The following is a 12,867-nucleotide window of genomic DNA, read 5'->3' as shown; positions in this document are numbered from 1 at the left end:
AAAAAACAGTGATGTAACCTCCTGAGATTCCCACGAGATACAGCACATTCATCTGTGGGCATCAGGGGCACTGGTACACACACTACGCTGTTTTCCTTTGTTATAGTCTGATGCTAAGCTAAACTAATCACCTCCTGGCTGTAGCTTACAACTTTGTTGAACTATTATTTTAGTCCTGCTTTTTAAGGGCTCAGTCAAGCCCTGACAATGTTTTTTTTGGCTTGTTTTTTTTGTCATTTTTTATTTATTTTTAGGCTTCTGATCTTTTTATTTTCTTCTTTACTTTTAACCCCTCTCTGATGAGGACAAACATATCAAGGTCCTCTTTGCATCATCTTTAATATTATCTTAAACATTCTTGTACACCATGCCACAATCCTACACAGCATAAGCAGGTATATGAATAGACAATGTTTATTTACCATGAACTTTACCCTTGGTGATGTGAAAAGTGTTGATGAAGATATTTATGAAGAATGGTGATGAATGTGACTGGATGTTGGTTTTTATTCTTCTGTTTCTAAGAAACCATCATATGACTCAATGCCTGGAAATGTTTGTCAATGAATAACAATGCAGAGGCTTGATTATGACAGACAAGTGCAATCAGCTTGATTTGGACACACAAACACCCCATGCACACAAACACGCATAAATTGATAAAAAGAAGGAGAAAAAAAAGTACTATTTAGACATTAGAAAAAAATATATTTGTGGTCATTTTCAGCTTCATACTTACATTTTTGGTTGACATGTTTGCATGCTTTAATGTTCAAAAAACACTTTATTTTCCTCAGACTGCTTACGGCTGCTGCAACTCTATTCACCCTATATCTGAGACGCTCCACTGATCGCTTCTCTTTAAGCCCCCCTCCTAAAAAATGCTTTGATTGGTCAGTATTCCTGTGTCTACAGCATCTGTGATCTCTCGACTCTGTAAAACCATTATTGCAGTCGGAGCAGAAGCCGGATTCACAAAGCATTCTTAAGAAAAAAAAATGCTTCTTAAGTGCCACTTTTTTCTTAACTTTGCTCTTAAGACAAAATTTAAGGAGATTTGGTATTCCTGAAGAAATTCTTATGTTTTCTTTAGTTTTTTTCTTAACTTTTTTCTTATTTTTTTTTCCTATGATAGAACTTGAGAACAAATGGTAATGGACCTGCACTTATATAGCGCTTTTCTAGTGCGACCACTCAAAGCGCTTTACACTACAGACTGCGCTCATTCACCCGTTCACACAACATTCATACTGGTGGCAGAGGCTACCCTAAACGGTGCAACCTGCCACCATTGGGAATTCATTCACACACAGATGAACGCAGCATCGGGAGCAATCTGGGGTTCAGTATCTTGGTCAAGGATACTTCGACATGTAGGCTGCCATGGTCAGGGATCGAACCACCAACAATCCAATCAGTGTGTGACCACTCTACCAACTGAGCCACAGCCGCCCCAAATGAGATTCTTGAAAACAAATTTCTTAGATTTCTTCTTAGATTTCTTCACAACTTTAAGAGAACCTCTCACCAGTCTTAAAACAGCTACAGTGAAAAGGTAAGTCTTGATTTGTATTTACTTGAACAAATTTACATGACATTTATTTGATTTATTTAATATTTAGTTTAGCCCTGGACAATGTGTTAACACATTTTGTTCAATGATGTTGGTCAGAGTACTTTTTTTGTGAATGTATCACATAAAGCTTATTCTGGCTGTTAACATATAATTGAAATGGCCTTTCAGTCTGTGTGACATGTAGGCCTATTCCTAGATGACACTACAATGCACTCTTAGTAATTCACAGAGGCAGTTGTTATATTTGATACTACTAATACTAATACTAATGATTTAGTCATCTTAAATTAAAAATCTAAGAACGTTCTAAGTGAAAAAACTAAAAAGTTCCTAAGACATAATTCTTAAGAAAAAAATGGTGAATACCATTTAAGAACATTCACAGGAACCTCTTATTTTTTTTCTTAAGAACCGTCTTAAGTTTTATCTTAAGAACACTTTTGTGAATCCGGCCGCAGGTCTTTAATGGCACTTCAGTAGCAGCAAATTCTGCCATGGAAAATCACCAATAAAAGCTTGTAAACCAAACCTAAAACTACATAATTAAACCAGTTCCGGCAGGAAGAAATTTCCAATGTCCTCAATCAAATTTTGAGATTGTCCTTGCTGTTAGCATAAAGCTATATGTAGCAATGAGATGACTTTAATGGATAATAGCAGCAGCACCTTCTGCCTTGAAAAATGATCAAGAAAAATCTTTGATTCTTAAAAGTACACAGTCAAACATGTTCCAGCAGGAATGTGATCCAAAATTCTGAAAAAATGAACAACACTGCCGAGCAAGTTCCCCTGGTGTTAGCATGTAGCTACGAGTAGCAGTGTATGTAATGTCAACACTGCAGTAACTTGCCTGGAGCAAATGAATATATTTAGAAACCCAGCACCAACTGACGTCAGCCCGAGCTGAGAGTAGAATAAACAGTTTGAAACAGAAATATGTGCTTACATGGATTACTTTTACACAAGTTTAGTGCATTATCTGAAACTTTGACCGTTTAATATGAACATCCAGTAACATTATATGAAAGAAAAGCATAACAGGCCCCCTTAAAGGACAATATGCCATTAAGCCTGCCATTTGACTTCAAAATGTCTTTTCTTCAGATCAATAGATCAGATCTATCAGGTCTTCTCATTGAGGCTATTTTATCATTTAATTGGCAACAAAACTGCAGCCTCTCATTGCCATTTAAAAGCCATTTAAACTCCCTTAGCAAAATATACCATCTGGCAAGTAACGTCTGTGTGATCACTTCAGCATTGCAGAGATAATAGCAGTTGAAGCACTCGTGGCTTATTTATTAGACCACAATGCTGCAGAGATGATTCAAAGCGACTTGGTAGTGAGGTCTTAGCATGTATTGTAGTAAATTGTTGACACACAGGTCAGAAAGATATCAAAGCAATGATAAACTTAATTTGTGATTAAAAATGCACAGTGCATGAGATTGAAATCTAACTCATAGTGAAGATGCCAATTATACTTGAAGGGGCCTAATTTCAGCTTTCATGTCTACTCTTTCACTGGCATGAACAACCAAATCACACACAAACTGAAGCTTTGATGAAGGCAATAATATGGAGAAACCAAACTTTATACTTCTACTCCACTACATTTAAGAGGCAAATAATGTACTTCTTACAAAGATTATTATTCTTAACAAAAACTAACGAAATAAAATGAAATGAAAAAACATTTTTGTTAACTGAAAATAAATGAGAAAAAAGGGAATTTTTAAAAAAACGATAACTAGTTGCACTGTATTGTGTGGTTACAAAACTAACTAAAGCGAACTACAATTACAGTGAAAATGTCCTTCATTTTCATCTTTGTCAACCATTTTTATACATTCACTTTTTTGGTTGATATGAAATCTATTTCATCAATCTGGTTTTACAAGTTAATAACCTCGCACATGACAAATAGCCCATTACAAATAAACTAAAACTAAAAATAATAAAAACTACACTCAAACTTAGCATTTTCCAAAAAAATACAAACTTGCAAACTCACTCTAAAAAAATAAAATTAACTGAATTTGCAAACAAAACATCACAACAAAATTAAAATTAAAACTAATGTAAAATCCAAAAGTATTTTGAACCCAAAGAGAGCTTTAGTTACTTTTTAGATCAATATTTAAAGTGAAAAACATTTTAATGTGTTTGCATGTTAATACATTTTTACATGTTTTAACACTTTTACTCAAGTAAGGTTTTAAATGCAGGACTTTTACTTGTAATGGACATGTTTGATAGTCTTGTATTGGTCCTTTTAAGTAAAGGATATGAACAAGGTGATGCACTGTGTAAAAATGACTGCTGAAGTTGAGGTTTCAAAATAAATATTCTTGCTTCCTCTCTAAATAAAATAATATGATTCCGTGAAAGGTTACACAGTATGTGTAATGCCAAAGCTGGCCAGAATTAAAGGTAATTTAATTTACAAAAATAATGCTAAATCAATTGTTACTGTGTACACAATGGATTTTCCAAGGGATTATCTTTGACACAGGCAGCAGCTTTGTTTGATGGCATATAAATGGAGTGTCAGGCCATGTGGCATTTCAGACCAGCAAGCTTTGCCAAAAAGTCACTTCAGCGGATGCTAATCTGTCCATAAGCAGACTTACCCGTGCCCCCGCACTGGCACGCCAGTGAAAGATCAAACATCTAAACATTCTCGAGAAAAGCCGTTCAGTAACCAGTGACCCAGACACAAGGCACAAAGAAATCTGTTTAGTGTCTCACAATACAAGTTATGGGTGAGATACTAGAAAGATAAATGAAAGGATGGTGAAAAAGAAGCAGTGTATCAGTGCTTTTTATCAAAGTTAGTCAAATATTTTTTCTAAACTTCTGGCCATGGCTGCTGATTAGAGCTCAGCTCGCTTTGAGCAAGCCTCAAAGTATAGAAAATGAATACAAAGACTGTATACATCTGAGGCCATTCATAAATCCTCTTGGATGTGTGAAATGAGTTTGTACAACACAAAAGGTCAATGGAAGGGAAACATTTTTGAGTCACTTTTGAAGTGTAAAACTCTTGGAAATAAACATGAAGTGCTATTTTGCATCTAAAAAATTTGCTCTAAATCACCGAAAGAGGATTTTCCTCTGTCTCGCCCAGATTCCAACCTTATTAAGTCGGATAAAGATGCTGACAATGAACATCTCTTTTAATGGCCCATTAACAAAGTACATATCTAATTCACTTTCATCAAGCTAAAGCAAGCAGGGAAAAGGGGCCATTGAACACTGCTGTCCGTGCTTTTACCAAATGTGCACCGTAGCTGTGCTCATTTCATTAGCAGCGTCTGAACTTATGGGGGGATTTAATGCACCTTACAATGTCTCAAAAAGCATTTTCTGCACAGCAGTGAAAGCTAACAGCTCTAAAATACAACCTCCTCCGATGGCCAGCCAACGCTGACTGTCTCAAGCTAAAGCACAAGTTAAATGATTGCAAAAGAGGGAGGAGGGACATGGGAAGAAAGCCTGTCAGGGTAGGAGGGAGAGGCAAGAGAAAGAGAACGAAAGAAAGAAGAGTGTAGGAGGGAGGAGGATGAAGTATAAAGAAAGGATAGAAAGTGAAATGCTTGGGGCATTTATGTGCTTTTATATGGAAAAAAAAGCAAGGTACAAATTAGGCCACACTCAATTAAGTCTGTGAGACGTGTGCTCAAGGGACTTTCAGCTCTTAGAGAGGTTGTTGACAATCCAGCACACAACATGCTTAATGTACTGTCAGGGTGGAGCACATCCATATAGCCATTTATCTTCACGTCACTTATTTTTAACTTCCTATCTTGCATGTACCATGAACATTAATGCAACCTACTCAGAAAATAGCTCCTTAAAATACTAGTTGACTGTTCTTTATACCAGAAAAACGACATTCTGTACTTTAAGATCTCATAAGCAGGGTGTTTTACTTTAAGAAACAAACTCTATCACAGTTTGGCCTTATGTCATAAAAAATCCAATATATGAATTTTTCTATACAACCTCCTCTCAAATACCCAGCATGCTCTTGGTTTGCCCAGAGCTCCTTTTTAACAACAGCCAACCCAGAGAATAAGCAGTTTTTTATCCTATACCCAATATTGAGTGAAATAAAAAAAAAACAGCAGGACGAGTGAGGTTAATGAGTTGCCACAGATGTGCTTTCCGCATGGGGCCTCAACTTCTACACTAATGATTGGTATCTATTCTCTGAAGAAGTGCGCAGGCTCGTTGAAGCGCTGGCTCGCTTCCAAAGACAAGCACAGACTACAGAATGATAATCTACAAGGGCCAGCAGTGTTACTCCGCTCAGCTGCAGCCTGTTGAAAATTAACGTAAGGGGAAATTAAAAAATGAGTGGAATTCCTGCACACTTTTGCACACATTTCCCATGTTTTCCCCTTTTTTCTTTGTCTTTTTTTTTTTCATTCCTTTCAGTCTCACTCTTCAGTATCTGTCCCCTTCTCTCTCTCTCTGTGCTCCCGAGGCTAGAGCTTGGTGGCAACTGTAGCGTAATGTAATGTGAGCAAGCGGAACCTGTGAGTGCTCGGATGAGGGCCAAGTAAACATCCTCCCTCTCTCGGCCCTTTGCATGACCAATTTCAAAAAGGACATTTATTCCCAATTAATTCAGCTCAGCCACAGCAGAGGAGGAATAGAGATAATGAAGAAAGGTTAAAACATACTGTGATGACTGTGTCTGTCTTTGTTCTTTTGCGGAAGGTTGTGTTTTAGCGACCGCTCTGCTCAGTTCAAACCAATCAGAGTGCAGTAAATAGAGAAAAGTATGCTTGCTTAAAGTATGCAGCGCTAGACTCACACTGGGGTCGAGCAGTGGGTGGTTAGTCGATAGATTTTCATTTGAGTTTCTGATACTTGAGGAAAATAAAGTGGACTTTTGAGAGCTGGAAACTTTCTGAGAACAACTCGATGTAAACTCTGGCAAAATACAAAACCACAACTCATCGGAGCTACCAAAACAATCGTCCATGATGCATCAAAGGCACAGCTTTAGAAATTCCCTCCTGTCTTATTTTACTCTGCAAACAAACATGATTGATATTTTCCAACACATTCCAGTCCATTTTAGGAGATTGCAATCATGCAAAATGACAACTGGGTATACTTTTTTTCTAACATAACACCTCTATTATTTGCAAGCCATTGTGTTGCAATACTTGGCAGCTAAACTGAGAATGGTTTTGAATTTTCTAAATGACTCCAACCCAGCAGGAAAGCAGTTTGCAGCATGTGTTCTTCTTCCATTTGCTTCATTCTGCATGAGTGTCCTTTTTCATTTGGAATTAAGCTTGAAACTTACACTGGCATGTTTGCAGCACATAAATACATTTGAAAAAAACTTACCAAACACAGTCCGAGCTGGAACTGATTCCTTATTAATCCAGAAAGAGACTTGGGCCAGGATGACCGTCATTATGCAGGGAATGTATGTTTGAATCAGGAAGAAGCCCATTTTCCTCTGAAGGTGGAAGTGGACTGTCATGATGACATATTCACCTGAGAGAGTAAACACCAAAGACCAAATCAGTAATTCATAAACACACACTAGTAATTGTTTATTGAATATCTCTTGGCTTAAAATACAAGCTAGTAATGTAGCTACTACAATAGATATCACCTAACCCCAGAGAAACCTCACAGAAAACACTTCACACAGCACATCAGAAGATGAAACCAGACTCTAATATCCAACATAGAGCTGTGAAATAGTGACCTGAAAGGGTTAAAATCTCAAAACATACTGCAGACTTTTTATTTATTTATATTTTTATTTTCTCCTCTCTTCACGTTATGCTGTATTTCTTTTCCATCAGCCCTGTCTCCCTGTCCTGTCCACCTATTTGTCATATTGTATGTGTGTTAAGTATATGTTCGGACAGGTTGATGGGTAATTTTGTTGTCCTATTACTTGTTACTCGGCGATTCTGATTCTGATTCAGATTGGATAGCATTCGAGCTTTACGATAATGGAAAAAAAGCATTATTTTTTTTCTGGGATATATTTTATGATTTTAGAAAAATAGAGAAATGTTCCCCGGATTACTTAAATTTCTATTTTTGAGGAAAATTTTTATTTTTGGGGAACATAATACATTTTTGTTAGAATTATTCAGCAGTTTGTTGGGGAGTGCATCTGCATAAAAAAAAAGCTTTTAACACTAAAAACTTTTTTTTGTGAACTATTCTAACTTTAACCTTTATGATATACAATTAGGTTCAATGCACCTAGACAGACTTTCCTTGTAGATTAGAGTTACATCTCCTGGGGTTTTGTGGCTCCAATCAATCAGTAGTTGGTAGACCTCTGGTTTCTTTAAGCTAACTCAGGTATCTGTAATGTTAGCCTGGCTCATATATAATGGTTAACCAGCTTTTATACTGCGGCAAATCTGTGGTGAAGAATGAGTGGGGATGTTGTGATAATATTGCATTAAACTGGTTCTTTTTTTTTTTTTTACAGTCATTTGGATGCATTTTACTGCAGTTTTTTTGTGATAATTAATGTTTAATATTTGCATTATCCAAATATGAGCAAAAGTCTTTGAAACTGATCTTTAGCTATGATGCATATAAGTTTATATGTACATGTAAAAAAAAAAGTCAAAATCCTCCTCACAAAAAACAAAGCAGTGATAGATGAAACATTTTATGTTGCCTTTTTTATTCAGCCCCAACTTTATAAACCATAAAAAATGTGACATATGTAGGTTTCCTAGAGTGCTTCTGAACCTTAAAATACTGTCCATTACTGTAAAGAGTGTCACTTCCTCTAACAACACCAAACATCACTACCCACAATCCCACCTGTCTTAAAGGTTAAGGGTCAGCCAGTACCATGAGTCATTGAAAATGGCAACTATGCAAGTTTTCCTTTTGTATCAAACAGCAACAAAAAAGTCCTAAACCCCAAACAGCATAAAACCAAGCCCATTCCTAAGACTCTCATCTCACCCGTGTTGGACTTTAACCTCTCGCTGGACACCGTCTGACCGATGAGGTCATACTGCAGCAGACTGGATGACTCCTGTGGCACCTCCACTGAGGACAGAGGACCTTTCTTCCAAGTGTACACAATCTCGCTGATGGGGTAAGCATCTAGACAGGATGGATGAATAACTTTGTTAAAACTTAATTTTTTTGTTCAATAATTTAAAGCACAAAGAAGCTGACACTTTGAAAGGATAATAGACAAAAGATGTTTACTGCTTCTGTGTTTGTGGCTTTCAAAACTGACCTGATTGTCTGTGTTCTCAAAAGTAAGAAATTAAATAAATAAATGAAGCGCAGAACAAATAATTCCCTCCAAAAATAAGTTTGCATAGCCTTGAGACAAACAGGATATCCAAGACTTTTAAAACATTTCCCTTGCCAATGCCACCATTATTCAAGGGCATAAGAGAAAATCATCAGATAACTTTTAGATTTTCAATTTATTTCATAAACATTCTTGCAGACTTGACAGATATTGAACGAGGACCTCCTGGTATAGATTTGTTCTCCAAATGTGCTGCATGAGACATTTCAAATTGAAATCTTTGACTATATGCTGTCAGACAGTCAGTTACTCAGTGACAGAGTGATCATTTGAGAGTGACACCATCTGTCACACCAGTGAGGCTTAACAAAAAAAAAAAAACTCACAACTTCCAAACTTGAGCGGGCAGGCGTGGCCGTCCATCGGGAAGTTCATCAGACGCATGGGACACTCGGCATTTATAGTTAATCTGTCAGAACAGGGAAGAGTTGAAAGGGCTGTTTGATTCATATTTGATACAGTGTTACTTGCTCAGTAATTACTTCTATTCTGATCCATTCTGATTGTGGTGCAATGCTGCACAATGGCTGACTGAAACCAAAAGCAGTATTTGATGTAATGTGGATGCGTGAGCACTGTAGAGATTATTGAGCCTGTGTAATAGCAATATATCATATTCTGGAGGGAAAAACGTAGCTGTAACACTCCCAAAGGTCACTAATGAACCAAGTTAGAAATATGGATTACATCAAGATCTTGAACTTAGTGATTTAAAAGTAAAGTTGATCCACTTAAATAATCAAAATCTGTTTTTGTGCCATCGGCAGCTCGAGGGGATTGTTTTTTCATGCTACATTGGAACAAAGCTGGAGTCATGTTTGTTTGAATTGCTTTCCAGGCCTGTTTTCACTATCAGATGGCACATATCTTGTTTTTTTGGAATGGTACTCTCCAATTTCTTTTCATGTCTGTGCATATTCTTGGATGCTTGTTTGTTTGATTTGCTTTCCAGGTCTGTGCTCTATTCCGGTCTTGGCTGGTTTTGGAGCTCACTGTCCAGCACTGTTACCTCATGGTGTAGAGGATAGTTCCGTTCTGCATGATGCGAAACAGCTTGTTGGGGGTGGTCATGTTGTGAGAGATCGACCTCTTGCCATTCCGGAAAAAGGTGTCCGGCGTCCAGATCTTGCTGACCATCAGGTTGTTGAGCCGCAGGATCTCAATGGGGCCCTCGAATTTCAACCGCTCGTCGATCCACGTCTGACGAAAGAACACGTCCATGGTGTATTCCTGGATGGGAGGTTAGAGTGTGGGTTCAGGATTTATTTACTACTACTGCTATTACGACCAATCCTACTGCTGGTGCTGCTTCTGCTCCTGCTGCTACTATCTCCACTACCCCCGGAGAGAATGGCAGATGGGTTTGTGAGCCATGGTTTTTGTTGGACCTGCTGGATAGAGTACTGGCAATGTAGTCAGTGTTTTTTTTTCATTTCTGGACTATTCTACTATTGCCGCCAGTGCTAATAGAATTGAGATTTGCACTTATTTATAAATTCTACATTTGTCTTTTGTTGTTTCTTTTAAGGGGGGGTTTCAATAACCTCTGAATATATGTTATGAACATATGTCCAGGCCTATTTATCATGTATATTAAATTCCGTCAAAATGCCAATGCAACTCAAACTGATAGAATAAATAAAATATACATTTTTTAAATATTCATTTAATACATTAAGTGAATACTGGTCGATTGATGATAAAATCATAAAATGTGAATGCACTTTATTTTATCTTCAGAGTCTAGATAAAACCTGGAATGCTTTTAGATCAAATGGATGGCTTTGCTGCCCTGAAGAGCCTTTAACATGCATCTCTATAGAAGTGCCAACAGCATATCACATGGCAGTTCAAGTGGGCTTTAGATGCAGTGAAAGCCTGAACTGTGTATAATACAACAGACATACAGCGCTCAGCCTATCCCATGACAGGAGTAGCAGACCTATCCCATTCCAACATCAGCCACATCTCTCTCTCCCTCTCTGACGGGGGGATTGTCAACCAGATTAAAATCCTAAGCTGCACTAATGACATCCTGCCCAAATGCTGGAATAATGAAGGCTGGGGGGGAGCTACGTCTAGATGCTATATATGCAGAGTTATCGGGAAAACTGTACATGTTGTCTTTTGTGTTTATACGTTGACTTTGTTAACAAGTGATGAAACGCATGCATGTGTATGCGAGCCAGTGAATTAGCAGTGCATCCTGTATCTTTCAGTGGTCAGTATGCTTTACATACCATCTCAACATCTGAAACAGGTCCAAAGCTGGTGACAAAGATGTCAGTTTTGACCTCTGTAACCGGACCTACAGCAAAAGGATAAGTAGTTGCTTTGATACAGACAAAAACAACGACTTTGGATAAGACATTTAAAATATTTTCCAAAATATTAGCAGTGAAAAACTACATTATATTCAATGTATAGAATATGCATATATTAAAAATAGCCATTAAAAATCGATAATAACAATACATTTATTCTAGTTTGATTCTCAAACTTAGTTTCCGGTTGTGAGCTGGTAATTTTGTCAATTTTATAAAAGAAAATTAACTATTTTTTTAACCATTGCAGCACAAAAGCTAAATGAAAAACGAGGCTCACACAACTACTAGACTCAAACTTCTTATCTTCTGAGAAAAAGGAACATTGATACAATAATTTATGAGACAATATTGTATAAAATATAACATGACACGGTCATTAGCATACCTCCAAATCCAGGTCGCAGCCTGTTGTCATAGCCATCCAGTAATCTATCCAATATGCGCGTGATGTTATCCAAATAGATACTGGTATCACCGGGCTGATTTCCCCAAACACTGCTCGCACTGTAACTAAAGTACATATGCACCAATGAAAGCTTATTCCAACAGACAATAAAAACAGCTGAAAATACAGAGTTTCTCAAATGCAAATCCATCCAGAGTCTTTGGCTCCCGTGCGTAAAAGTCCGAGAACATGCAGAGAAAAGAGTTGTCATACTCACCAAGACAGAAATAAGCAAGTTAAAAGGAAAGCCATGCCTCGCAAACACCCCACAACTAGAAATCCCTGGTCAACTTTTAAAATCAGCATATTCCATCATTTAAAAGCATGTTTTTAACGCGCGTCAGGTCTTCTTTTAGTTGTGCGAGGATATCGCGCCAGTCCAGCACGACTTGACTTCCCCCTCTAGTGCGGTTGCGCCCGCCTCAGAATCGCTCAGTTGGAAAAACCTGAAGAGTTTTTAAGAGAGTGAGGAGGAGGGACGAGGGGGGGCATTAACATTAACCGAACAAGGCATTTTACAAGAAAAACGCTCGTCTCAAGAGCAACTTGGGTGTTTATAAAATGTTTCTGTTTGGAGATGCTGACGGTTAGTGTGCCTGTTTCATTAAGGAGGTTGTAGAGAAAATAGTGATGGAGAGGAATAGAGAGAGAGAGAGAGAGAGAGAGGGGAGGGAGGGAGAAGTGGAGGAAGAGAGCCTGCACAGATACACTATTATAATATCAATGGACAGCAGTGTACTTTTGAATGCATAATTTTTAAATGATATCATTTTGTGTCCACCTCAGCTTTTGTAACCCCTGTGTGTGTGTGTGTGTGTGTGTGTGTGTGTGTGTGTGTGTGTGTGACCACAAAGACAGAAAATTGCTACTAGAGATAAAGCATGATGAACTGTGATTCATATAGTGGTTGGGTGGTTGAGTGGAGTAGGTGGTAGATACATTTAGTGCAACTTCAAACTCACACCATCCATAGACCGAGAGCAAGAGCAAGGGGAAAAAAAGAGACAAACCAAAATCTACAGCGCTGACATGACTTTATTTCGTTTCTGTCCGTTTTTCTATTGCAAATACACAAGAAATTGCATCATTTTCAGTGCTCGTGGAGTTGAGCTCTCAGTCACACAGACAGACTCACAGATAGGAATTCTGGATAACATTTTTCAAAGTGGGCCCCTCG

General features: G+C 37.8%; 1 protein-coding gene across 1 annotated transcript in view; it reads right to left on the bottom strand.

The window, feature by feature from the left end:
- The window catches only part of gabra6b (gamma-aminobutyric acid type A receptor subunit alpha6b), a 44,892-nt gene extending 32,589 nt beyond the window's left edge, over positions 1–12,303 (bottom strand). Inside the window, exons 1-7 of the mRNA XM_059351657.1 lie at positions 11,908–12,303; positions 11,631–11,755; positions 11,159–11,226; positions 9,928–10,148; positions 9,245–9,327; positions 8,555–8,698; positions 6,947–7,099 (exon numbers count right to left, since the gene is read on the bottom strand). Of these exons, the coding sequence (XP_059207640.1) occupies positions 6,947–7,099; positions 8,555–8,698; positions 9,245–9,327; positions 9,928–10,148; positions 11,159–11,226; positions 11,631–11,755; positions 11,908–11,996 (883 nt within the window). The 5' untranslated portion in view covers positions 11,997–12,303. The remainder of the gene's footprint in view (positions 1–6,946; positions 7,100–8,554; positions 8,699–9,244; positions 9,328–9,927; positions 10,149–11,158; positions 11,227–11,630; positions 11,756–11,907) is intronic.
- Between the last annotated feature and the right edge of the window lie 564 nt (positions 12,304–12,867).

The sequence above is a fragment of the Centropristis striata genome, chromosome 15 (assembly GCF_030273125.1).
Source record: "Centropristis striata isolate RG_2023a ecotype Rhode Island chromosome 15, C.striata_1.0, whole genome shotgun sequence".
NCBI classification, from domain to species: domain Eukaryota; kingdom Metazoa; phylum Chordata; class Actinopteri; order Perciformes; family Serranidae; genus Centropristis; species Centropristis striata.
This window is presented reverse-complemented; position numbering and strand designations above follow the sequence as displayed.